The sequence below is a fragment of the Plasmodium knowlesi genome (assembly GCF_000006355.2).
Source record: "Plasmodium knowlesi strain H genome assembly, chromosome: 13".
NCBI lineage: Eukaryota > Apicomplexa > Aconoidasida > Haemosporida > Plasmodiidae > Plasmodium > Plasmodium knowlesi.
In genome coordinates this window covers 2146129-2171048 of record NC_011914.2, presented here as the reverse complement: position 1 = coordinate 2171048, position 24920 = coordinate 2146129, and the positions used below count along the sequence as shown (strand labels likewise).

At 37.9% G+C, this 24920-nt stretch overlaps 3 protein-coding genes across 3 annotated transcripts; 2 read left to right on the top strand and 1 right to left on the bottom strand.

Moving 5' to 3' along the window:
- Positions 1–2471: 2471 nt before the first annotated feature.
- Positions 2472–4574, top strand: PKNH_1348200 (alpha/beta hydrolase, putative; the record flags this gene model as incomplete). The annotated part of the gene is made up of 7 exons (XM_002260861.1): positions 2472–2733; positions 2911–3066; positions 3233–3323; positions 3466–3550; positions 3658–3726; positions 4016–4131; positions 4409–4574. 7 exons carry the CDS (start codon positions 2472–2474, stop codon positions 4572–4574), a joined length of 945 nt encoding a protein of 314 aa, XP_002260897.1.
- Positions 4575–7438: 2864 nt separating this feature from the next.
- Positions 7439–9991, top strand: PKNH_1348100 (CTP synthase, putative; the record flags this gene model as incomplete). The annotated part of the gene is made up of 1 exon (XM_002260860.1): positions 7439–9991. The coding sequence occupies one exon, from the start codon at positions 7439–7441 to the stop codon at positions 9989–9991; it is 2553 nt and encodes an 850-aa protein (XP_002260896.1).
- A 1512-nt stretch (positions 9992–11503) lies between these two features.
- On the bottom strand, positions 11504–23758 carry PKNH_1348000 (WD repeat-containing protein, putative; the record flags this gene model as incomplete). Its single annotated transcript, XM_002260859.1, has 2 exons — positions 11504–11743; positions 11912–23758. 2 exons carry the CDS (start codon positions 23756–23758, stop codon positions 11504–11506), a joined length of 12087 nt encoding a protein of 4028 aa, XP_002260895.1.
- Between the last annotated feature and the right edge of the window lie 1162 nt (positions 23759–24920).

Below are 24920 nucleotides of genomic sequence, written 5' to 3'. Positions count from 1 at the left end.
TTTGCATTACACACATGAAGTGAAGGGGCTAAAATATGATAAAAAAAAAAAAAAAAAAAAAAAAAAAAAAAAAAAAAAAAACAGCTGTGGGGAGATTCAAGGAAGACAAAAATTATTTGTTCCTTTTGATAGGACGAAGCTACAACCTGCATAAACTACCCTAAAGAAGGCTTCTTTTTCCACTTTAGTTTTCCCCACATGTACAGGCATATGTGCATCCCCTTTTTTAGCCCTAGTCGGAACTTTCCTTTACTCGTTATTCTGTTTGTTCTGTCCTTAGCATTATAGTGAGAGTAAACTTTGCCCAAATTTTCCCTTTTTTTTTTTTTTTTCTTGCTTGGCTACTTTTTATTTTACAATTGTGAGCATATAATTTGTTTGCTACTAGCTGACCTTTTGGGGGTTCCCCCTTTATATGTAAAACGTTTGCCAGTGGTCTTCTTCCCTCCCAAAGGAGATCGACAAGCAATTTATAGCTGCGCGATTTTCTGTTTTTTCCTCCCTTATTCGATTGTTCGATTATTCCATCATGGAATTATTGCATTACTGCATTATTACCATGTAGCATTGTTACGTTATTGCATATAATATTATGCCTCTTAACATGTACAAAAGCGAATATATTCTTGTACCTCCTTTTCGAGTTATCTAATCACCAGAAGGGGACCATATCCAGCAGACCTTCTCCTCTCTATACTTGAACAATTCGTGGTACCTTATTTTTTCCGTTTGCCTATTTTCTTATTTCCAACACAGAACGGCTCTTTCCTATCTACTCCACGCAACGTATTATGTGTATTACTTTTTGTCGTCCACACGCTTATACATAATGCGCGTTCCTCGCCTTCTGTTTGCGTTCGTGCCTCTCTTTCGGGAAAATTCTTCACTGAATTGGCAGAACGAATCATGTATTCTATGGGCACTTCAAACGATACATAGTTAAAATAAATAACGAAGCGCTGGGCTGGTCGAACCTTGGCGTGACTTTTTTTTTTTTTTTTTTTTTTGGGGGGGGTGGGCTTTCCGCAGGAACAGATTTATGGTTAAAGAGGAAGGGATAGTCACATTTATATCGTAACCCTAATAAGCCAATGAACCGGAAATAGTGTTAATATGAATTTAATATATTTTTTTTTTTTTTTTTTTTTTTTTTGCAAAAGTTCGGAACCATTTTTATGAATATTATATCAAGCAGCATTTTCACGCTCCTCCCTTTAATTGGATGACTCACCAAAAGGGGTAAGGGCACATTTGGCAAAAATCGACTTCGTTCCTTTCCATTTTGCGTCGTTTCCAAGAAATCGCATAAAGCAGAAAAGGTGCATGTTGTAAAATACACGGTGTAATATACACGTGTTGCATGTGCCCCTTGGTGGGAAAAGTTAATACACATTTATATACCTGTGCTTGTAGCATTTTGTATATATCTAAAACGATTCACTCTTGTGTGCCCGTATTGAAAAGTGGTATTTTCCGTTCACCTGGATTGCATCAAGTGAAGTCACTTTATCCTTTTCTATGCTCTTTAAAAATGTAAGGAGGAGAAACAATTGCCTTTTTATTTTGTGTGCCTTTCACAAATTCGCTTGTGTTACTTTTCCGCGTTCCACGAACAGAAAGAAATATAATGCATGTAAGGAACGGTGCCTTTGTAGGAACGAGTGTGCTTCCTTCCTGTCCATCATACCCTTCACATCACCCGTTACAAGTTAAAATTGGCAAGTTCTTAGTATGTCACTTTACTCTCCCCTTTTGACGTTACAAAAAAATTGGTCACGTTGTGTTGAAGTGTTTTTGGAAGAAAGGGGGGCGAAAAGGGAAAACAGCACAATGTTACAATGATGCAAAATATAGTAATAAGCTCACTGTGAAAAAAAAAAAAAAAAAAAAAAAAAAAACTTCCCGACGCGGAACATCATAATGTAGCGCACGGCGCACGCCTTGACTGAGCAAAAGTAAAGAAAATATGACTGACCCTTATGCACAAATGCGAAAAGAAATAATTTGAAGATCAAACGAACGTACCCCGGTGATTCATTAAAAAAAATTCATGTGCACAGACTACTGTCATACATATGCAACATTCTTAAGTTCCACCCCTCCTCCCACCCCCCCCCCCTCAAAAAAAAAAAAAAAAAAAAAAAAAATTGTTTTAAAAATAAATTCGCTAAATGTATACTGAAATGTAATCCCCAATTGGTCTTCCTTTAATGTGTAACTCGTTTTGTAGATTATCCATATGATAACAATGATTGTGGTATTCCTTGCAATAAAATGCTTTCCCGTATTCTAATTACACACGCATTAATGCTTAACCACGTGTGTACTTAAGTGTGTATAAGGCAACATCTTGTATGAATCACCGTTCATTATTTTTTCTTGTAAAAAAATTTTTGCCATACAGAAAAGCTACACAAAGCGCAAAAGTTGAGTCTTTTTTTTTATATAAAATTGTCTTGTCGGAATAATCGATGATTTCATCAAGCAAAATCGCATACGAATATGTTAGTTGCACGAAGGGTCGCACCTTTATAGTATACTCAAAGAACTTACCATCGAGTGAAAACACGATAAGTAACAGGTCCACGTCCTCCTTAGACCGAGATACCAATTCCGATAGCAACAATGAAAAGCCAATTGTTCTTCTTCTGCATGGGCTAAATGGGGGCACACACCAGTACGAGAAGTTGATGAATTCTTTGGTTCACCTTAACCATGCGTTTATATCGCTTGGTTAGAGCTCTCAACCATATCGTGCAAAAGTGCGACATTCTTGACCCTACATTCTCGGCGCGAATATTTTTGCATGACTTTTTTTTGGAGTAACTTCCTGTGTGCGCACCCTCCCGCGGGCTGCACAGATTAACCATGTGTGTCCCTTTCTCACCCTCGCCCTTGAACCCTACACAGATTTCTACGGCCATGGAAATAGCGTCCTCTCGAAGAATCTGAACAAATTTACGGAGCGGTTATACACAGAACAAATTTATGACGTTTTAAGGAACAAAAATATTTTAGATTCAACCTTCATTATTGTCGCCTTTTCCATGGGGTGTATCATAGCTAGTAATTTTTTTTTTTTTTTTTTTTTTTTTTTTTTTTTTTTAACTTCTTGAGTTCTTCCAAGAGGTTACTTCAGTGTTATGCAACGAACGAGAATTTGTCTACATGCAGATACGACCTTATTTAAACACTCTCACTCTTTACCACCATCACCACCCGTAACACGTAGCACACCTATCTGCAGAGAATAAAATACACATAAAAAAATTCTGCTTAATCAGTGCAGCTGGGCTAGCCAAACCGAGGCATCGATTCTTAATGTAGGGTCATCTTCCTTTATGTGTATGCATGTCGGAGAGGCGGCCAATGCAAAGGCTAACACGCAGGAATGACCCCCATGAGTTTTCATGGGATCCATTTATGTACGCCCCGCTTGTCTTCCTTCTCCTCTCCCCTTTACAGCTTCCTACTAAAGTACAACATACGTATTTGCCTGAGACTTGCCAAGAAATACAGCCATTTGATGATCTCCGAGGACACGGTAAAGGTTACAAAAGACTTAAAGCGCTTCCTGCGCGCGCCTACAAAGACCCCCTTCCATTCGCATATCCCTCCTTAATTAAATGTGCATAATTCTTGTTTAAAAAAAATCAGAACGAATATTACAACTTCGAGAATAACGTAGAAGATGCGATGAAACGGTACGCAATACTCCGGGAAAATGTAAGTAGCAAAAAAAAAAAAAAAAAAGAACGATAGTGGGGTAGAGAAATTGTCCCTTTTTACAAACGTGCAAATTCTTACTTATGAATAAATTCACACAGCACGTTTTGGTAGTTGGCCGTTGCGTATTTATAAGTAGTCTTAAGGGGGCGGTCAAACCATGTACCTAAAAATTGGAACACGTATGTCATTCCTACTTGACAAGGAACAATTCTATGTGAATCATTTCTTTTTTTTTTTTTTTTTTTTTTTTTTTTTTTCCTTATCCGCATTTTCCACATAACTGTAGCATGAAAAGTTCATTGAGACATTTCTAAAGGTCTTAACCGGAATAAAAATCCAAAATTCGAAGAAGCAATACGCTGCTTTGTTAAAAACGAACGTGGACATCCTTTTCATCTACGGGTAGGTATTCGTGTGAACTCCTACACGACCTTATATACCCCCTATGCGGAGTTACATGCGCCTACATCGATATCTATGCTGTGTAAGAATCAATTTCCTTCTCAAATGAGAAAAGAAGAAAATGTGTGCACCCTTTCGCCCGTCATTGTTAGCAAAATTGCGCCTTTCATATGTCAATTTGGTACCTTCCATAGAAATAATAAAAATATTCATAGCAAAAAAACTCTCTTTCCTTTCTCATGTATACCCCTTTTCTTTCCCTCCCCCCCATTTACAGAAAGGAAGATAAACTGACTCCCTATTCTTATACTGTAAAATTTTTGGAAAAAAAAAAGAAATATGTGCAGAATGTAAAAATGATTATTTTACCAGAATGCTGTCACCTCGTTATACATGAGAAGTACAGTGAGTTGGTTCAGCACCTGCTCTACTTTTTGCAGTGAACTGTACGAGCGAATTATACGCATTATAGGTATATGCTATATGCACGACTAGTATACATTTGTGCCGTTTAACGCGAATTTGTGGTGTAATAGACAAGTCCAAACAAAACATAGTAGCAAATCGAGACAACAGAAGAAGCACCTACTCTGTTTCGTACCCCTGATGCTTCTCTTCATTTTTGGAGCTCGGCTAAAATAAAGCATGGACGCCTTTTTTACTTGTGGTGGGTATCAATGCTCCGAGCCATTCGACGTATCTTGTTCGTTCCTTTTTTTTTTTTTTTTTTTTAAATGCGACAACCCAACAGAGGCGTTTCCAAAAAGTTAAATGGAGCAAAAGACGCTTCGTGGCTCCCCATCAGATTAGAACGATGATCCATTTTAGCATTGTCATGTAGGGTGTCCTGCCCATTTGTGGGTACCAATTTTGTAGCGCCAATCCAAGGAATAACCCCATCGGAGTACCCATTTCAGCACTTTCTATTTGTACTTCCCTCCTCATCTATGGTTAACTGCAAAAATGCCTACTGTCCAGGCGTAATATTGTGCACCTGCCATTCGCATATAAAATGTGAAAAGTGTACGGAGGAGAACGAAGAATATGAGCATTTTGTTTTTTCCCCTTTTTCTTTTCCCATATCGTAAGGCCATTCCTCCCTTAAATTATTTTTAAAAATTACATTCTATTCTTTTTTTTTTTTTTTTTTTTTTTTCGTTATATTTGCCGTCCTTTTTTATTCCCCATAGGGGATGAACATAAATAAGGATTTAAACTTCATACTTAAAGAGAAAATCCCATATTTTCCTGCGTCTTGCGGAATAGTTAAGATTAAAAAGAAAAAAAAAAAAAAAAAAAAAAAAAGAGAAAGGAATGAAGAACAATTTTACCAAATGATATAAGTCTTTCCTTTGGTACTTTTTACAAAATTTTTAAAAAATGATAAATACGAGTTTACCATCCCTTTTTAGCATCAAAATGTTACACAGGACGTAAGCCTTACTGTTTTAAAAAATAATTTTAAAGCTGTAATGCATCCAAGTTGACAGCACAGTGCAGCGATATGATGCATATGCCAATTAATTAAAATAAAAATATGGGAAGATAATGCTTATTTGTTTGGCATAATTTTACATACTTAAAGAAACACCCATCCATCAACCTAAAGTAGAGGCAACTTCCTCTACGAATTTTAGCGCCTAGTGGAAATAAATGAAAGTGTTTTTGCAGCAACGTACCTATGTGTATACTGTACAGTACTTAAATACTGCTACAATTACATGGCAACGTAACGTAACATTCACAACGGGTATTGCCTTCCCCCTCTAAGTCGTTCCCCTTAACATCACATAGTGCGGATGTTGCGCATCTTTTCTAGCGCCCTGCCAAAATATATACCCAAAAATAATTTATAAATGCACCTATATATATATATATACACTATGCCATGGGACTTTCCATTTATATGCTAAAAAATTTCATCATTCTGTCATTCTATCATCATTATTATAAAATTTCCCTTGGCTTTAACGCCTACCATTCCTTCGCGCTTCACGCCAATTTTTACCCTACTAACATCTGCTTAAATTTTTTTTTTTTTTTTCACCATGATTTGGAATACCGTGGACGGCGACTTGCATCATACGCATAAAAACTGCTGTTAAAAAATGACGTCATTAAATGCGTGAATGTTTACCCATTCGAAGTTTTAAATAAAGCAAAAAAAAAAAATAAAAAAAAAAAATAAAATAAAATAAAATAAAATAAAATATTCGAACTCCGCGGCTGATGCGTACTTTGTGGGCGAAAAATGTTTACGTAAAAATATGTTCATGTCATATGTTACAATTTTTGAACCCAAGTCATTGTTTTCTCTTTTTTCAGAAGCATAGAAAGGGACGCCCTTCCTATTACATACGTATATATGTATTCTGTACAAATGTATGCCGCGTATGTGTTATGAACTGACGTTTTTCTCCATAAGAATAAACTTGTTTGGAGTAATTCACCTTAATTTTTAAAACTCTCTTTTTTAACCTTCACTCATTAATTCCAATTTTTAATGTTCCCGACCGAATTTACATTTTTCAATTATCAATTTTTAATTTATACGTTTTGCATTTACCCTTGCGTTTTCGCCGTGCGAGAGAACAGGCATCTTCAAACCTATTGGACGAGAACCTTATAGGGGGTTCCCCTTTGGGCCAAGTTGTTTGTCGATTCCTGCGAAAAGTCACCTCCTCCAATTGAGGCAGATTTCTGTATAGTGATACAGTCTCCTACCTGCTTGCCTATAGTGCACATTTAGATTGCGGACAACATTCAGCATTGCAATGTGATGCTCTACTTTTATCTTTTCCCGCCGAGGTATTTGCTAACGTGGCTCGCTGTATTTCATATTCATGGTGTATTAACCGCGGATTTTAAAAAATGCATGACTCTTCCACTGGGGCACATATATCATTAACATGCATATGCCACCCTCGTATGTACAGTACATATATATATATATGAATGTATGTACCTGTGCATAGCCGTATTGGCCACTTTTCCACAAGCCTAAGCGCTACTTCTCCCATTGTGTGGTAAAGATTGAAATAGAAAGTATACATACGAACAACTGAATGTATTGGACAAGTAGGAAGAATAAACCCTTCTGACGTCTACGTGTAAATTTGCAAAGCACGTGGTTTAACTCCACATATAAAAACGTGTAAAAGTGGGTTTACATATTCACAACAACCAATAGGAGCACGAATAGATAGGTTCATTTGAACGTACCTAAAGGAATCCAGTACCCAGGACCCACATCCCCAAAAGTCGCTTCTATATTTTTTTTTTTTCCCCTTTCTTGAAAGCATTTAAAATGGATTCAACAGAAGATGTAAATACTATCACAAAGTATATTATTGTGACTGGGGGAAATATGAGCGGGCTGGGAAAAGGAACAGCCATGAGCAGCATGGGCGTTCTATTGTTAACGAAAAATATTCTACTGACGACGATAAAAATAGATCCTTACTTAAATATAGACGCCGGAACCATGTCTCCATATGAACATGGAGAAGTATACGTACTGGAAGATGGCGGAGAAGTTGACTTAGATTTAGGAAACTACGAGCGTTTTCTAAACATAAAATTGTCGTATAAAAATAATATAACCTCGGGAAAGGTGTACGAAGAAGTTATAAAAAAAGAAAGGAAAGGAGAATATTTGGGGAAGACTGTTCAGGTTGTACCCCATGTAACAGATGCTATTCAAAATTGGATCAAAGGAGTTATAGATGACAATATAAAAAGAATGAAAAAAGAATACAACATTACAGCTTCATCAACACCGAATACTGTGCCATGCATTTGTATGATAGAAGTAGGTGGAACAGTTGGAGATATTGAGTCGGCTGTCTACTTGGAGGCACTTCAACAGTTAATAAATAATTTAAATTCAGATGATGTATGTCTATGTCATTTATCCTACGTACCAATTATGGGTACTTTGAGAGAACAGAAAACCAAACCAACACAACATAGTGTTAAAATATTGAGGGAAGCTGGACTGAAACCAGATTTCATATTTTGTAGATGTGAAGAACCCCTAACGGAGGAAGCCATCCAGAAAATTTCTCTTTTTTCGCAAGTGAAAAATGAACATGTCATATCTTTACATGACACGTCGAATCTGTATAAAGTTCCTCTAATACTTGAGCAACAGAATTTCTCTGCCAATGTTTTAAAAAAACTTAACCTTCAAAATACTGTCTTGAAAAACAAATTGCAAATAAGCCCGTACTCCTTCAGTACCTGGAAACATTTGTCAGATAGATACGAATCTTCAAACGAATCTGTCGTTATCGGTATTGTAGGAAAATACACAGCTTCGAATGACACCTATTTATCCATCATTTCTTCTCTCGTGCATGCGTGCATAGAATGTGGATTCAAGTTAATTATCAAATATATCAACAGTAGCCATTTGTCTTTGAAAAAAAAAAGCAAAAAAAAAAATATCGATCTGAAAAGAAAAGCCAGAAAATATGCATACGACACTTGTTCGGAAAATAATACCACACAGAAACATCTCTTCGTTGATGATACAACTTCCGATGAAGATTACGATAAGAAGAGAAAAATGAAATACGAGCGTGCATGGGATATTCTCCGATCCGTGGATGGTATACTAGTCCCCGGAGGCTTTGGAACCAGAGGTATTGAAGGAAAATATCTCTCATCCAAGTATTGCAGAATGCATAATGTACCTTACTTGGGAATTTGCCTTGGCATGCAGACAGCAGTTATCGATGTTGCTAGGCAGTATCTAAATAAATACGCAAGTTCAGAAGAATTCGAAGATCTAGTTGACGTTCACAACAATTCGGATGATAAAATGATTAACAAGAAGAAACGGGAGTTTAACAAATGCGCAACGGACAACTCTGGGGGCGAGAACGAGTTTACGAAGGTGGCCGAAAAAGATATTTTCAGTGGTTCAAGGGAATCCCGCAAGGGTAGATCCCACACGGATGATGTCTGCTTCGAAATGAAAAAGGAGAATCCACAAGTTCGCCCTAATCTGGACGGTACTAAAAATATCCCGCAGAGCAATTTGCCCCACAATGAAGACAACGATAGTGAAACTCACTCGCAGAAGAAGCATGCAATATCGGCATGCTCCACGAATGAAGAAAATTCCAATAGTATCGGATTGGAGGCCATCGAAGGGGGCGAAAATGATCATAGTGGAATCGATGGTCCAAATAGCAAAATGGGTAAGGCGAAAAAAGAGTATTCTGCCAATTCCCACGTTGATATGATGAATGGCCATTCTTCCTCGCCGTGTGACCAAGGGGAAGGGCCCTCTGACATTGCGGACTTGTTAGCTACGCAAAAGTACATAGAAGATATTCCGAATAAGATGGCCGACCCAGAATTACTGGAGAAAATAAAATTAATGGGCATAGAAGATTATTACAAAAGTATAGATGAGATAGATAACAACAATGTTATCATCTCCATGAACGAATTCAAAGGGGATGACAATAAGGGAGGTACCATGCGTTTAGGGGTGAAACAATCCAAAGTGATTGATAAAGATTCCCTCACGTACAAAGCGTATGATGAAGCGATGTACATATTCGAAAGACATAGACATAGGTTCGAAATAAATCCAAAATATGTTCCACTGTTAGAATCTGTTGGTCTAAGTTTTGTGGCAAAAGACATTGACAGTGTCAGAATGGAGATCTGTGAAATGAAGAAATTAAACTTTTACGTCGGTGTGCAATTCCACCCCGAATTTACTTCTCGTCCGTTTAAGGCGAACCCCTTATTCCTGGCCTTTATTTTAGCATCCAAGGGGAAATTGAAGGAGCGCCTAGACAAGTACGGAAATAAGTTATGTTCGGGGAGTCTATACCGATAGATTCACACATACATAAAATTATATATTTACACATATTTATATATATTTGTTTATCTCCTTTGGTGATTATTATGTCAAATGGGAATAGTGGCGCCCCACCCCACCCCTCATGATGATGAAAACGAAGCTGAAACACATGCCAAGTGACAAAGAAATCATCACTTAAAGAAGATGCTTACATTTTGTGTGTTCTTCTGGTTAACCCTCCCATGTAGTATTGTACACCATACTATATGTAGGTATACGTAGGTGTGCGCAATATATAATGCAATCCGTGGTGCACATTCTGAAAAAAAAAACAAAAAAATGTTAATAACGCGTATTATTACAAAGTACCACGACGATCCGCGTTTGTTAATTTTGGAAAAAAGGGAGGACGATTCGAAAGTGATAAATCTTACGAGGGAGAACGAGTTATCCGAAGATGGTGAAAAAGCATAATTTTTGTTTTACCCATTTTGCCGCGTCACCATTTATAAGAGGGATACCCTACAGTTTGTTTTTACGAGCGTGGGTCCCTTACACTTAGCCACTTCTCACATGCTTCATTGTTTTTCTATGTTTTTTCTTTGCTTTATTTTATTATGTTACATTTTTTTTTTTTTTTTTTTTTTTCGCCCTCCCCTCCCATGTCAATTCTTTCAATTTTGCATTTCCCCTCCACGCTTCTCTATTTTCATCATTTGGCATCCACTTGCATGTTTAAATAACGCGATACAGCATGTGGTGGAATTTTCCTGTTTTTGAAAATGTAAATTTAGAATAAACCAACGAACACTTTTTCTTTTACAATCATTTGAAGAAATTTAACTCTTCCCCGCCCGTAGCCTGTACGGGTATAGGTGCGTTTGTCAAAAATGGAAATGCCACTCATCAAAGCAAAACTTGGAAGCGGGGTATGTGTGGCAGGTCACCCCTTAAATGCTCAAGCGATTTTCCTTTATTTTAAGTTAGTTACAGGAGTATATATTTGGAGCAGAAAAAAATGCCTCTCCTGATAAGGACGGACTTCAAAACAACCTCCACCCTGTAGATAGCATTCATCGAAAAATAAAATAATAACTGTTTTGGAAAGTTATTGGTTAAAATAGCTAATCATGCCACCACACAAAGCATGCTTAATCATGATTTAGCGGTTAACAAAAAAAAGAGAATACATATGTGCCTTCTCATTAAGTGCAAAGGGAAGGCCCCCTTCGCATGCACACTATCATGCGAACATTTGACTTTTAAAGCCCTGTTAAAAGGGGGGGAGAGACGGGAAAAAAAATAATAATAATGAAATCAAACTGTCATTAACACTGTCATTAAGGTTAACTTGACATTTGGACAAAGCGGTTGTTCACTTTGCTAGAAAAAAAAAAAAAAAAAAAAAAAAAATTCTGTCCCGAAACTACCAACAACGAAATAAATCATGTCACACGCGACACGCAAGGAATGTCCAAATTATTTGCCGACAAAGTTGTGTACAAAAAAAAAAAAGAAAAAAAAAAAAAAAAATGTGTAGACAAATTAATAGTACTGGAAATTCAATTTGTAACAAAATAAAATATTGTTGAGTAAAATTGCAAAGATGGTTAACTCGAAATTGTTCTTTTTTCCTTTTAGGTAGATGACATCTAAGCCCGCGATGAAGAAGTTGAGCTCCTCGTCCATATCCACGTAATTATCTGCCAAGATTTTTCGAAAGTTGTAATTTACGTTGTTCACAAGGCGCTTCTTTTCTCCGATACAGGCGTCCTTTCTAAAATTCTGCAGAAGGTGAGAAAAAAAGAATATATATATATGTGTATATGACGGAAAATAGGAGAAAAGTGTAAAGGGAATGAACTTCCCTTGGTTGAACGGGAGGGAGCGATGACCCGTTCACGCTGGTAGAACCCCTCGTTCTATGCTCCCCCTATTTTTCTTCTAACTCACCGGGAGAAGCACTCTTCCTATACGTTCCGTATACAGCGGAATGGTAAAGTAGGGGATGAGGAAGTATGAATTTGTGTAAACACACTTATGCGCAAAGTAGACAAAAATAAGATTGCTGTACTGGTTGGCCAGCACAATACACGACTTGTCATATATGATTTTCAATAAATTAATGCGAGAAGATTTGTATGCGGAAGGCAATTTCGGTTCGACTGGTTTGGATAATTCTAATATGGGCACAAATCTGGTGTTGAAAAAATTTTTGGTAATTTTTGTAAATTTAATTTTTGACAAATATAGATTATATTTATCTGCACATATAACTATGTAATGACTGAGTTGTTTTTTCTCTTCCCTATCAACTACTGAATGAAACTTTGCTTCAGTTTTTTTCACACAAGCGCAGTTTTTTTTTTTTATTTTTTCCCTTCTTACGCTCTTTTCACCATAGGTGAAATGCGTGCTCCTTTTCTCCCACCCCCTACTCAAATGAGAATACAAAAATCTTAACAAAGCTATGTTCAGCATAAGTGTGTCTCTTTTTCCTTTTGGCAACAAGAGGAAGAACAGCTTGAATAATGTTGTTCTCTTGGGAAGGTCCAAATTCAGCGAGTACAGAAAACGATAATCTGCTTGCACTTGTGGCAAATCACTATTACAATTTTCATAATGGTCAAACAAGCGAGTGTCCAAAATGATATTTCTTATCAACACAATGTACTTGCATATACGTCTTGGTGTTAAAGGATATTTTTTTCTTTTCTGGAATAGGTTTTTCGTCAAATACACAAGGAACGAATACTTTTCCTTCGCATAAAAGGATTTCAAAATCCTTTTTTTCTCAGCATTCACTTTTTTATCATGTTCCTCATTTTCAGATTTGTGTAATAATTTACAATTTTTTAAAGCTATTTGATAAAATATTTTCATCACCTGGAGGTTAATGTAATATGTACTCTTAACATATTTTTCTTCGAAAATTATTTTCCTCATTTGGTAATTTCTCAGCTCATGTAAATTCACTCGTATGATAAAAATGATAGTTTTTGCCTTCTTGTAATGTACTTCTTTTTCGACTTCGTCCTTTTTCCTCCTTTTTGGCTTCTTCTCACTGCATATATGTATGTCGGTCTGGAATATGACGCTTCCGCATTTATTTTGGTCATCTACCATTGGATTCCTTTCCCCGTTGTAGTTTGCGTCTTCAGGGTTCTCATCCGTTACGTACTTTATGTTTACCACTAGTAACCCCCTGCCACAGTATCTATACATATTCTGCAAAACATTTATATTTTCAAAATATTTAATTTGATAGTTGTCATTTCTTGAGTGAAGGAAGCATATGTTGTACACTTTGTCTTCCCTCCTGAGTACATCCTCCAGGTCTTTCTTCCTCGGCGCACAACCATTTCTATCACCGCCTCGTTCATTTCTCTTCATTTTAGGTCGATTCATTTTCCCTTTTTTCCGTTTTCCAGAATTTCTATCTGAGTTGAGCGAATCGGAGGAGCAGAAATGCGTGGTGTCACTTTCTAAATCGTCGAAAAAGTTTTCTAGACGTTTTTTTCTCGGTTCATAGGTCGCGTCATACTTAGCACTTTCTCTACATTCTTCCTCCCTACCATCCTCCATTCCCTCCTCTCCTGTGTGCACCTTGTGGAAGGTACCCCCCCGATCGGTCTTGTACATATTATTTTCACGAAAGTACTTGTGATGGTTAATAATCCTGTTGTTATGCGAAATATTCACTATGTTATTTATCACATTGTGGAAATTCGAAACGTTGTTTTTCAGTATAATTGTATATCCGACATTTTTGGAGTGCATTTCCGGCGTATCCTCCTCCGTCTCACCCTGCTTCTTCCAGCTTCCCCAGCGCAGCGTGCCCTTCCTCTTGATTAGCGTTAAGTAGGCCTGAAAATTTGGATTCGTTTCACCACTCGTTCCGTCTGTACTACCCATGGATCCGAAGTACACGGCATAGTTCTGCAAAAGTTCGTTCAGAATTTTCGACTCCTGATAATTTGCCGTGATGTGGAAGTTGAAATACAGCCTTGGCTTGGACGCCTCAAACTTGGCGATGCAGTCAGATAGAACTTTGCATTTCACGTGTCGGTACATACTTTTGCAGAATTTCAAATCTGCGTACTGATGTATTAGCTTTTCAAAAAGTGGGATCCATTTTTTTGGATTATCTTCACAGCTTTTTCTTTTACCTGATAAAAAGTGAAAGCTAAAATCATTCCTTATGCCACGTATGTATTTATAAAACAAGGATTTTTTATGTTTCTTCATTTTTTTGTAATCTGCATCGAGCTCGTCATTGTCTTCATCGTAATCACTTGAGTTTGCGCACTTCCAGTTTTTTTTATCTGGTTCTACGCACGAGGAGGAGGAATGTTGGTCCGTTTCCCACGTATCATCCGATTCGTTGTTCGATTCGGATTCGATGAGCGAAGATTCTTCTTTCTGTTTTTTACTTTTTCTTTTGTTCTGTCTGCGAGTATAATATTTTCTTTTCGTTTTGTCTTTCATCTTACGGGATGGCTTAATATAGAGATCCTCCGCACACCCTGGCATCGCATGTTCGTCATTCCACGCGGAGGTAATTATGTTGGCATAGTCGCCATATTCGTAGTCTGTTAAAACACACACATCTCGTTTTAAACGACGCCTTGTCAATTTCACACTTCCCAAGTCGCATTTTCTCTCCTCATACCTCAAGGGATAAACAACAATGTACGATTTTAGCAAATTCCTACAAACATATTTCATGGTAGAATAAATTTGCTTAATCTGTTTCTTGGAGAAAGACGTTCTTTTAAAATTCTTGTTAGTCATCATTTCCACAATGGTTTCGATGTTATTTGTTTGAACATACTTCGTTCTTTTCATATTCCTTTTGTACAAGTAAGAACGTAGAAAGTGTAAATGGCTTCCTTCCCTGATTCCCTGCGCACTTAAAATGGAACAACTAAATAATTGGAAAAAAGAATACTTCTGGAAGAAGGGGCAGAAATTATCCATATGTACGTTCCCAGAGGGGAAATAAGCACCATAGTTAAAACTAGGTCTGTGCCCCACGAAAAATTTTTCTTTGTAGAATAGGTCCGTAAGAATATCACATTTGGAAATATTCTTCTTCAAAAGGAAATCACAACTCCATCCCATATGTTTCATTTCCCGTTTGCACAGAATATTATTTTTTTTCATGTTTGATAATAGTTCCTTTTCCCTAATCGCTTTGTACATTTTGCTTTCATGAAATACTTTTTCGAAGGCGCTTCTTTTCCTTCCATAGTTTATTTGGACTGTTGCGTTGGCAACCAGACTGAGGGGCATGCGGTTGTAATTGTTTCGCCTTTTCGATTTTCTCCTGATGTTTTCGCGAACAATGCTCATGTTATGGTGGTGCGCCCTGCTTTTCCTATCCTTCCTAGGTGGAAACACGTGGTCATAAATGTTGTAGTTTCTATCCAAATCATAATTCTTCACATTGAAGGGGTTCCAAAGAACCATGGTTCTGTCGACCGAGCAGGACAAGAGGAAGTTGTCGTCCGGTGAAAATTTCACACATGGGATATTATGCTTATGGTGCTTTATAATAATTTCGTAAAATCTGGAAGACAATTCGAAAAATAATTTATACATTATGTCATACCAGTCTGCTGAATAGAATGTCACATTTGAGAAGGTCCAGAGAACTTCGTTTATTCGATTTGGTTCGTCATAGGAAGGACTCATTCTTACTTTATTGCAAAATTTTCTCGTAATAACATTATTAGGTAATTTTTTGAAGATATAATTAGCATTTTTATCATTGTAGATACTGTTTCTTACTTCTTCTGCTTTGTATTGTACAAGTGCGCTGACGTTGTAGTCATAATATTTCCTCTCAATCTGACTGCCACACCCAGTGTATTTTTTTTTTTTCTTCTTTTTTTTTTTTCCCCCTTTGCCTTTCTTAATAGTGGAATAATAATACCTTAAAAATGTGTTAAAGAAGCGATCCTTCTGAACTACACTATTTTTGTCTGAATCGTTTTTTTCGTCTTCTCCAGATAGATTCAAATATTCGATTTTTTCTTTGACTCGTTCGTCCTGCTGGGCGTGCTTTTTTTTCTTCTTCTTTTTCTGTGTTGCTTGGTTTGTTTGCTCAGGCGTGTCATCCTTTTCTCCCCTTTTCATTTCACCCTCCATCGTTTTCTTTCCCTTCAAAATCATTTCCAATTTTTCCCTTTTCTCCTCATTCAGGTAGTAATTTTGTTGAAGTAGAATTTTATGTAACCACTTAGATGTAATGATAATTTTGTCTTTACATGATTTTTCCTTCCAGGTGGAAGTATCTTTTTCACACTTCTTCATCCACAACGGTGCATATTCCTCTTCATCCCATATTGCCCCTTTCTTCTTGCTGACATATGAAGAACTATTTTCAAAATCGTTGATGCCTATTGGAACAATTTGCGTGCGTCCATTTTGTCCCCTATCACCCTGGTAATCGCTTTGACTGGCAGGATGCCCAACCTCTCGCTTTAAATAATATTTGGACAAACGACCTTCCCTATTCTTCTCTATGCTGACGCTGCAATTGTTTATGTATAGCTTGGAGCTCTCATACTTCAAGAATCGATAAGCTGCGTTGAAATTGATTATGTTGCTTCCCTCAAAACAGAGATCTGCATTTTCGCATTCAGAACATTCATCCACTAGGTATTCTGATATGTTCGTAAAATCGCTAGCCGTGTTACTGGATGAAGAATAATATGAATCGTATGATGAGTTTTCGATGTCTAATGTGGACGCGGAACTCAGATTTCGCTTCACATCTGTTACGCCGTGATTGCACCTGTTGGATATTTTTTGGGAATCTTCTTCTTCTTCCTTCCATGGCGTGTCTCTCTCTATACATTCGATTGCCATACTTCCGGGATGAACATGACCCGTAATGCTATCTTTGCCCAAACTGTGTTCCAGGATGGGCCATTGTGAAGATTCATTCGTGTGTGAAGTGCTGGTGTGGCTTCCTTCCAGGGGCTCTTCATTTGCCGAACCTTCCGCGTTGTCGTGATGGTCCATTTGGCCATTTGCCAAGTCACTCGTAGCTTCTTCCATCACTCCCTCTGCCGTTTCGTCTGCCGATTCTTCTGCCGATTCTTCTGCCGATTCATCCGCTGATTCGTCTGCTTCCCCCTCTTCCTCGTCGTCGCCGTTGTCATCGTTGTCCTCCTCCTGCGTCATTTCATCCGTCTCTTCCTCCGATCTTTCTTCCTCTAATGCCGCATGCACTTGATCTGATCCCGCTGCCAGTGCATCCTCCACATTAGGATCCACTTCCTGCAAACCATCCATGCCCCAAGGCGGCTTGATCCCATCTTCATCTCCCCCCTGCGCAGGATCATCGCGGTCCAGTCTCTCGTTCTCCTCGCACACACCTTCATACACAATGACAAAGTCGAAAAAAGAATCTGATCCCGAACCATGAGTCAACATAATTTCATCAGCACTTTTAGGAAGTGTATATACGTACCGAACAATGGCATCGTATTTCTCATTCATGGAGGTATATTTAACTCCAAAAGGGATTTCCCTAAAACGCCTACACTGCAGGGTTCCTTCTTTTCCCTCTATTTTTACACTTTCCGATTTTTTTGTGTTCATTAAGTCTAAAATAGTGGGGGATGATTCCCCGCTAAAGGAATTTAGTTGATTAAAAAAAGTACTTCTCAAATTTCTCCTGGGATTATATTCTTCATTTATATTGTGCATGTCATTTTGCAAATTATTCATTAAGTTTGAAGTCCAATTCCCCATGTTGGAGTCCAATGAGGAAGAGTTGTTCCTGTTCGACTCCGTCATATTTAAAATGTTATTGTATAGCATGTTGAGGAAAGGGTGTTCATTTTGTTGTCGAATTTCCGTCGAATTTCGGGAGTTTCTACCATCCCCGTTATTATATAAAGAGGATGTTCTATTATTCGGACTTGTTCTAGATATTAAATATATATTATTGAGATTGCTTGTGTTTATTCGAAACCTCCAAGCATCTCCAGTTTCTTCAATTCTATCTGGGTTAGGTGACAACAGGTTTCTAATTATTATACTTGCGTAGGAGTTAATTTGTGTTTCCCTTCCTTCTCTTCCTGTTTCTTCTATGTCCTCTCTTGGAGAATGAGCACCTGCCGATGATGTTTCGTTATCCACTTGTGAATCTTCCAAATTGGACCTATCCCCCAATTCGCTATCCTCATTTGGGGCGGCTACAAAGGAATCTGGATCGACTGTATTGGGGTTCTCTAAATTGGGCAAGTGCTCATTATTGCGCAAGATAGATGTCTGAGGTGGGGCTGTCCTAGACATGTAATAACCTCCCCTCCCTCGAATGGCAAGAGGAGGTCTACCGGTTATAATCCCAATGCTATTGTTTATGTTCAATATATTTTGGGCTGCATTCACCATGTTACTTATAACTGCGTGCGTGTTTTCATTCATAATGTCATCTCTCACGCTTTGTACATTCCTAGCGCTAAGTCGATTTGCTCGACTGGGTCGATTAGATCGACTGTTTCGTATGTTATTCCTCATGTTGCGCAAAAAATTATTCCTCACCATCCTATAATTCTGTAATGCACGAATAAGAAGACCATTGTTTGAAACATCTGAATTGTATCCATTCCCTATGAGTCGACTCCGGGATGTTGACAACAAATCTCCATTAATGAATCGGTTAAAATTCATTGTATTTTGGCTAGTTGTGTTGATATTTATATATGCAGGGAAATTTATTCCTCTACTGTTTATGCTACCTTCTGATATATTAGCTGACTCCGATGAGTTCGAACCTGATTCTGCTTCCACATTTAGTAGCAAATTATTCATGACACTTTTCACCTTCATTTCATCCTTTCTATCATCATTCAGACGGTAGCTTCTATATAGATTATCCATTTCCATTTGAACGGTGTAATTTACTATTCCATTCATGTGGGTTTTACCTTCCATAATGTTTCTTAAGCACCTTTTTTGTTTTTTTTTCTTTTTCCTTTTCTTCTTTTCTGTCTTTTTTGCATTACTAGAGGGTGCGTTACTACCACTTCTGCTACTTTCATCGCTACTACTTATGGGATCGTCGTTTCTTTCCGTTCTCTCCTTTTTCCTATTCACTCCGCCACCTTCATCAAACCGCACGGAGTAGTAATCACTGCAACCTTTCCTCACCGGTCCAGGTTGCCCCTCCTGCAAAAAACCCACACCGTTTCCCATCGGATCATTCGTCAGGTGTATAATGTCTAGCGTGTTATTATTGTGGTCCTTCAGCTCGCAAACCACTAGTACCGTTTTCTTGTAAAAATCAAAATTATCCTCTTCCTCCATCGTTGGTTGTTCGATCGTGGAGGTTCCCTCTCCGTTGGAAGATTTGGGTCCTTCGGTTCTTCCCTTCGCTACAAACATTGTGCCCGCTTCTTCTGTTGCTGCATCTGTGGGAGTAATGCCCTCCTGGGGCTTTAAAAACAACCCCGGTGCCGAGTGCCTCTGGATACTCTTCACGACCATTTTTAATTCGTCCACATATTTCCCCGCAAATTTATCATAACAGTGCAGTTCCCCTTTGTTTCTCCTCTTATCTAGAACCACGAAGATAGAGTTCTCATTTGAAAAGAGGCGTTTCGTAGGGGAAAACCTAAAATTGTGCCTCTCTTTGATGAACTTTCTGAATCTTCTGCTAATATTTTTTAAAACATTATTGGCCTTTTTGTAGCTGTACATATGCTTGTAACATTTTATTACTTTATCCTTCTTCACATCAACGTTTGTGTCTACCATTCTACCATTTTCGCCTTCCTCCAAAGTGCTAGGTCTATCACCCAGTACATAGATCCTTTCTACCTTTGACATGTTGCAACTTTTTACCTTTCTGTAAATGACGTTGTGAACCCCGAGCTCATCTTCGCTGGTTGTACTTTCCTCCCCCGGTGTACCCTTAGCCGCTTCGATGTCTTCGCTCCGGGTGTGTTGAGTGAGCGGTCCTTCAACTGATCTCCCTCCATGTAGATGCCTTTCCCCCACTTCTCGATCCTTGAGAATGTCCAAATAATTGTGTCGTTTCTCCCCGTGGTCAACCCTCGCACAGTTCCTTCTCCATTTCTTCCTTCTCTTCGACATTCTGTTGAATATTTCCGCTACCCTGACACCCGACCTCGGCATGCTCCTGCGCAGAAATTTTATGTACCAATTTTTCAAATATCTATTATTGTTGATTATCACCATTTTGGGGTGAAACAGCTTCAAATTCAGACAGTACGTGGAGCCCAATCTTCTGGCATAAATTTTCTTCATCTTATGAACCGTCAATGCAATGTTGTTATGAATGTTCCACTTCATGTGATAGATCTCCGCCCCGATGGAAGCTTGCTTTAAAAACAAAATGATTGCATCGCTTGGGAAATTGTATGATAAGGTTAGAAGCATTTTTTTCAGATTCTCCTTTCTGTTGAGGAAAACCTGGGCCAGGTCTATCGGAATATAGCTCCTTCTGTGCAAAATGGAAGAAACTACTTTGTGCAAATTGGCCTCCTTAAAATGGTCTTTCGCGCTAATCTTTGTGACGTAACTATTGTTCTTCTTTGGGAAGAAGCCCCTCATTGGATCCTTCGATTGATGCGTTGTTGGTATCATATATGGATCACCCTTATTCTTCCCATCTGGGTTATTGTAATTCCTCCCCACTTTATCTGCGGCACATGCACTGGTGTCTTCACTATTCTGCAAATGCAACAAGGAATCGTCCTTCCGTTGGACAAAGGGGACATCTTCACTGGAAAAAAAACGAATGAATTCCTCTTCTCCGTCCGTTATACTACCCCCTTTTTGTCCTGCTTTCTCCTCCCAGACATGGTTTGGAGGAGGCGTTCCACTGCTGGTGCGTTTCTTACGGTCAATATATTCATTACGAGAAGTTACTGAGTCGTTTTTTTTTTTGTTTTTTTTTTCCTTCTTTTTCTTCTTCAGTTTCGATGAGGGGGAATCCTTTGGCTGATTTCGCTTTCCCCCCTTTCTGTTCATCTGTCTACTTATGCTCACCGAGGTGGACGATTCTTCGCTCTCCCCACAATGATCCAAACGAAGGAAATTATAGCAATTTCCCTCCCTACTCTGGTGGTAATGAGAGAAAGGATTATTCTTTTTTTTGTTTTCCTTTATGTGCACTTTTCCTTCCGTGCTATCCTTTCTCCTTTTTCTTTTCTTATGCCTTTTCTTACTTTTTCTCTTTTTTCCAATGTTATCGTCGTGGTCTTCCCCATCCGTGCTATCGAAATAAAATGGGTCCTTCTCATCGTTGACGAACAGGCGGTTTACCTTAATCTTCTTATGCACAAATGCATTCTTAAAAAAGTTAAGAGCATCATCATAATCATACCTCCTCCTAAAATAGTAAAAGTTATTCAAATTGTAAAGGTTTATATTGTGCGTGTTCGATCCAATGGCTAGTAAATTTTTCGTAAAGTTAAACGAAATGGCCCACGTCGATGTGTCTGACTTAATGTAAGTTTTGTTGCTAAAAACGATGTCTGGTTGTACGTATATATGTGAGGACTTCAAAATTTTATCATTGTAATCTACATTGAAAAGATTAAAGCTGAAGATGTTAAACTGCTGCCAAATTTTATTGTACTTGATATCGACACTTGGGTCTAGGAAGTTCTCTAACTTATTGCTAAATTCTTCGTAATGCTCATGCGTTATGTACAATTTGCAGAAGTTTACAAATTTTTTTCTTTCCTTTTTCAATATGTTTAATTTCTCTACATGCAAATTATACTTTTGGATGTTCCTCCTTAATCGTTCTATTTGCGTTTTTTTCGTATTTCCATGATATTTTTTTCTTCTTTTAATAACTATTTTCGCTCTTCCCCTGTGGGGTGCATTTGGCGACAAACTCCCTATCTCACCGCCTTCACAGTGTCCCACGTTGCTGAAACTGCGCGTGTCCGTATTATCGTCATCTCTTACCCTTTTTTTATTCCTTTCCACTTTCTTGATATTCCTTTTCGACATTAGTTGGGCCATATGGAGGCCCCTCCTCAGTGTCATGCGCAAATCACCATGACGGTAAAACTTCGGGCCGCTTTCTTTCCTCCTACAACTGGTAATTCTCATTTTGGACGACAAATGTGCCGTGCATTCCTCATCACTGGATGATTTAATATATGTATTTACAAATTCACTCTCGTCTCTAACCGCGTTAATATATTCATTCTGTTCATTCAGACCCATGTGGTTATTTCTTTGGTTGTAACCCATGTACACATTGTTCCTCATTTTTTTATAAAAGTTGAGCTCTTCAATTTCTTTCGCATCATCGCCTAGTAAATAATTAACTTGATGATTGTTTTTGAATTTTCTTCCTAATTTTTTTTTCTTCATCAGGAGGTTGTCATTCGGGTGTAGGAATCCATCTTCCCTTCCGTCTTCCGTATCGTAAGCATCCTCCTCGGCGCTTTCAAGGCTGCTATAAATTTCACTAATTTTAAATTTTTTCCTTTTCCCCTTATTATTACTGCGTGTGTTTGCATTCTGCGTATTACCACTCTTCGGATCTGTCATAGACCCCTCCCTTGGACACCTCAATATGCATATGCATTTCATTCTGTATGGCCCCTTTTTGAATGGTTTCTTTTTGTACACAGTTAAGGTGCCCCTATTGCGCCCCTCATCTGCTCCTCCTAACGTTGCTCCTGATACCCCTCCGAGGGACTCCCTTTCGAAGACACATTTTCTATAGAACTCTTTCTTGCAGACATTTATTTTCTTCGTTTTTAAGAGAGGATTTTTTAGATTAGCCGTTACGTGCCGGTTTAACTCCCGGTTGTTAAGATTCTTTTTTCTTCTGTTAATTCTTCTCTCCTTTTTTAACTGCATTTTGTATAGACGGGCGCTTCTTCTTTGTTTGGTTTTATTTCTTATATGATCAAAACTGTTAATGCATTTGGACAATTCAAACATTTCTATGAGTTCTTTGGAATATCCATTTGGATGCTGATTCTTGTGTATTAAACTTAGAATAAAATCATTTTCATCAATTTTTAATTTATTTAAAAAGCGATAGGAATCCATAAACATGGTTGGAAGAGCTGAGTCGCCACATTGAGCATTCGTATCGTTAAAAAAGATGGCCTCCTTTGTCTCGTTCTCTTCATATCTCTTCAAGTCAAACAACTTTTTCTCTAAAATATGTTTTAATTTTTTCTTTATATTAATACATTCAACTATTTTCTCTACATAATAAACATTGGTATCTTCAGACCATCCCACAGATATTAGAATGCACTTATCTGTGTTGTCTTTTTCTTCACATTTGATATTTACGTATCCTTTAGAATACACGTGTGGGGACAGGATAAGTATCGGAGCAGGAATGCTCATCGATTTTAAAGTCAAATCATTTTTCACTTCATCGTGGACATACTTTATTTTATTTATGTTTTTAAAACTGTTGTCATTTTGGCTTATTTCTTGTTTGTAGAAACTGGAAATAGTATTGTCTCTGCCATTTTCTTTCCTTTGCCCAAGTGCAATATTGGGGCTTACGTCCACGTTGATGTTTATGTTATTTTCCAGAAAATTTTTCAATTCATACACGTAGATATATTGGCCATACGCTATAAACACTAGTTCGTATTTCTTACTCACACATAGCAAGTTCAATGCAAAGTAAACAAATTTGTGCTTGACGCTTTTCGACAAGTCGTGACAAAATAACAAATTCACGTCACAGTTCTTTAACGTTTTTACGTTTTTCCAGGGCGTGCAACTTCGCCCCCTATATGTCTTTCCCATCGGGAGCATTGCCCTAAGATTACGCTCGCGTCCCTACATGTAGCTATATACCCCTATGCGTGGCGATCATTCCTGCTTTTTTTTTTTTTTTTTTTTTTTTCCTATATTCTATGCTTCGCCTGTTCACCCTTTCGTTTTCTCAATCAAACATCTTCGATATTGAGAAAAAGGGGGAGGCGAACGTATGAGGGAGGTTTCGCCGAGTATCGCCCAATTTAGCCAAGTCACACCAAGTGGTACGATCTCGCAGTGGAAGGTCTCCTGAACAGACCGCCCTTGAGCGCGTTAAGAAATGTACGCAATTAACGTGTACAGAGCAACTTCCCAAACGGTGAATAATATTTTCAGAAAGGATCACATGAGCACGACAAAAACGAACAAGGGCATTCCCCCAAATGTAGCTTTTTCTTTTTAATTTAAATAAATATTACCAAAAAAATGTATGCAGAAGTTTTTGCTATCGAAAAATTTAAATACATGACGAGGTTTCCTCATAAATTAGGAGGTAATCCCTTCAGGTGCAATCGTCAATATGTTTCCTTTTTTTTTTTTTGTTTTTGTTTTTTTACTTGTCCAATAGTTCGTTCCGTGTATCCACTGTTTGGCGTTTTCATGAGTTACCTCCCCTTTCCAGTTCTTTTTCCTTTGGGAAGGCACAACAATACACCCGTGTAGAAAGATGCAATTTTCGCAGCATGCGAACTAAACAATTTTGTGTACGCTTAAGTAGGCTTATTTGTCATACACATGTAGAAAAAAAAGAAAAAAAAAAAAAGAAGAAGGAACAGTTTGAAATCAACGAAAAAGTGAGAACAATTGCGAACAGATTGGAAATAGTTATGAACATTTATATAGGCGTAATTACGTAGAAATAAAAAAAGTTAAGCATTGCTTCCATATTTCTCTTTTTTTTTTCTTTTTTCCAACGTGGAATATACGTTTTAGGGGTAACAAATTTTGGCTTCCTTTTTTATTTTTTTCTCATAGTGCGCTTCACCACAGGAGGGTTGTGGGCCGTGAAAAAGGAAACTTATATTTTCTCCAAAAAATAGTATAGCAAAATGGTCAAAGGGCCAAAAAAAAAAAAAAAAAAAAAAAACAAGAAGAAGAAAAGGATCCTTATACACAATCCATACTCACGTCCGTGTACAAACACATCCCTATATGCACG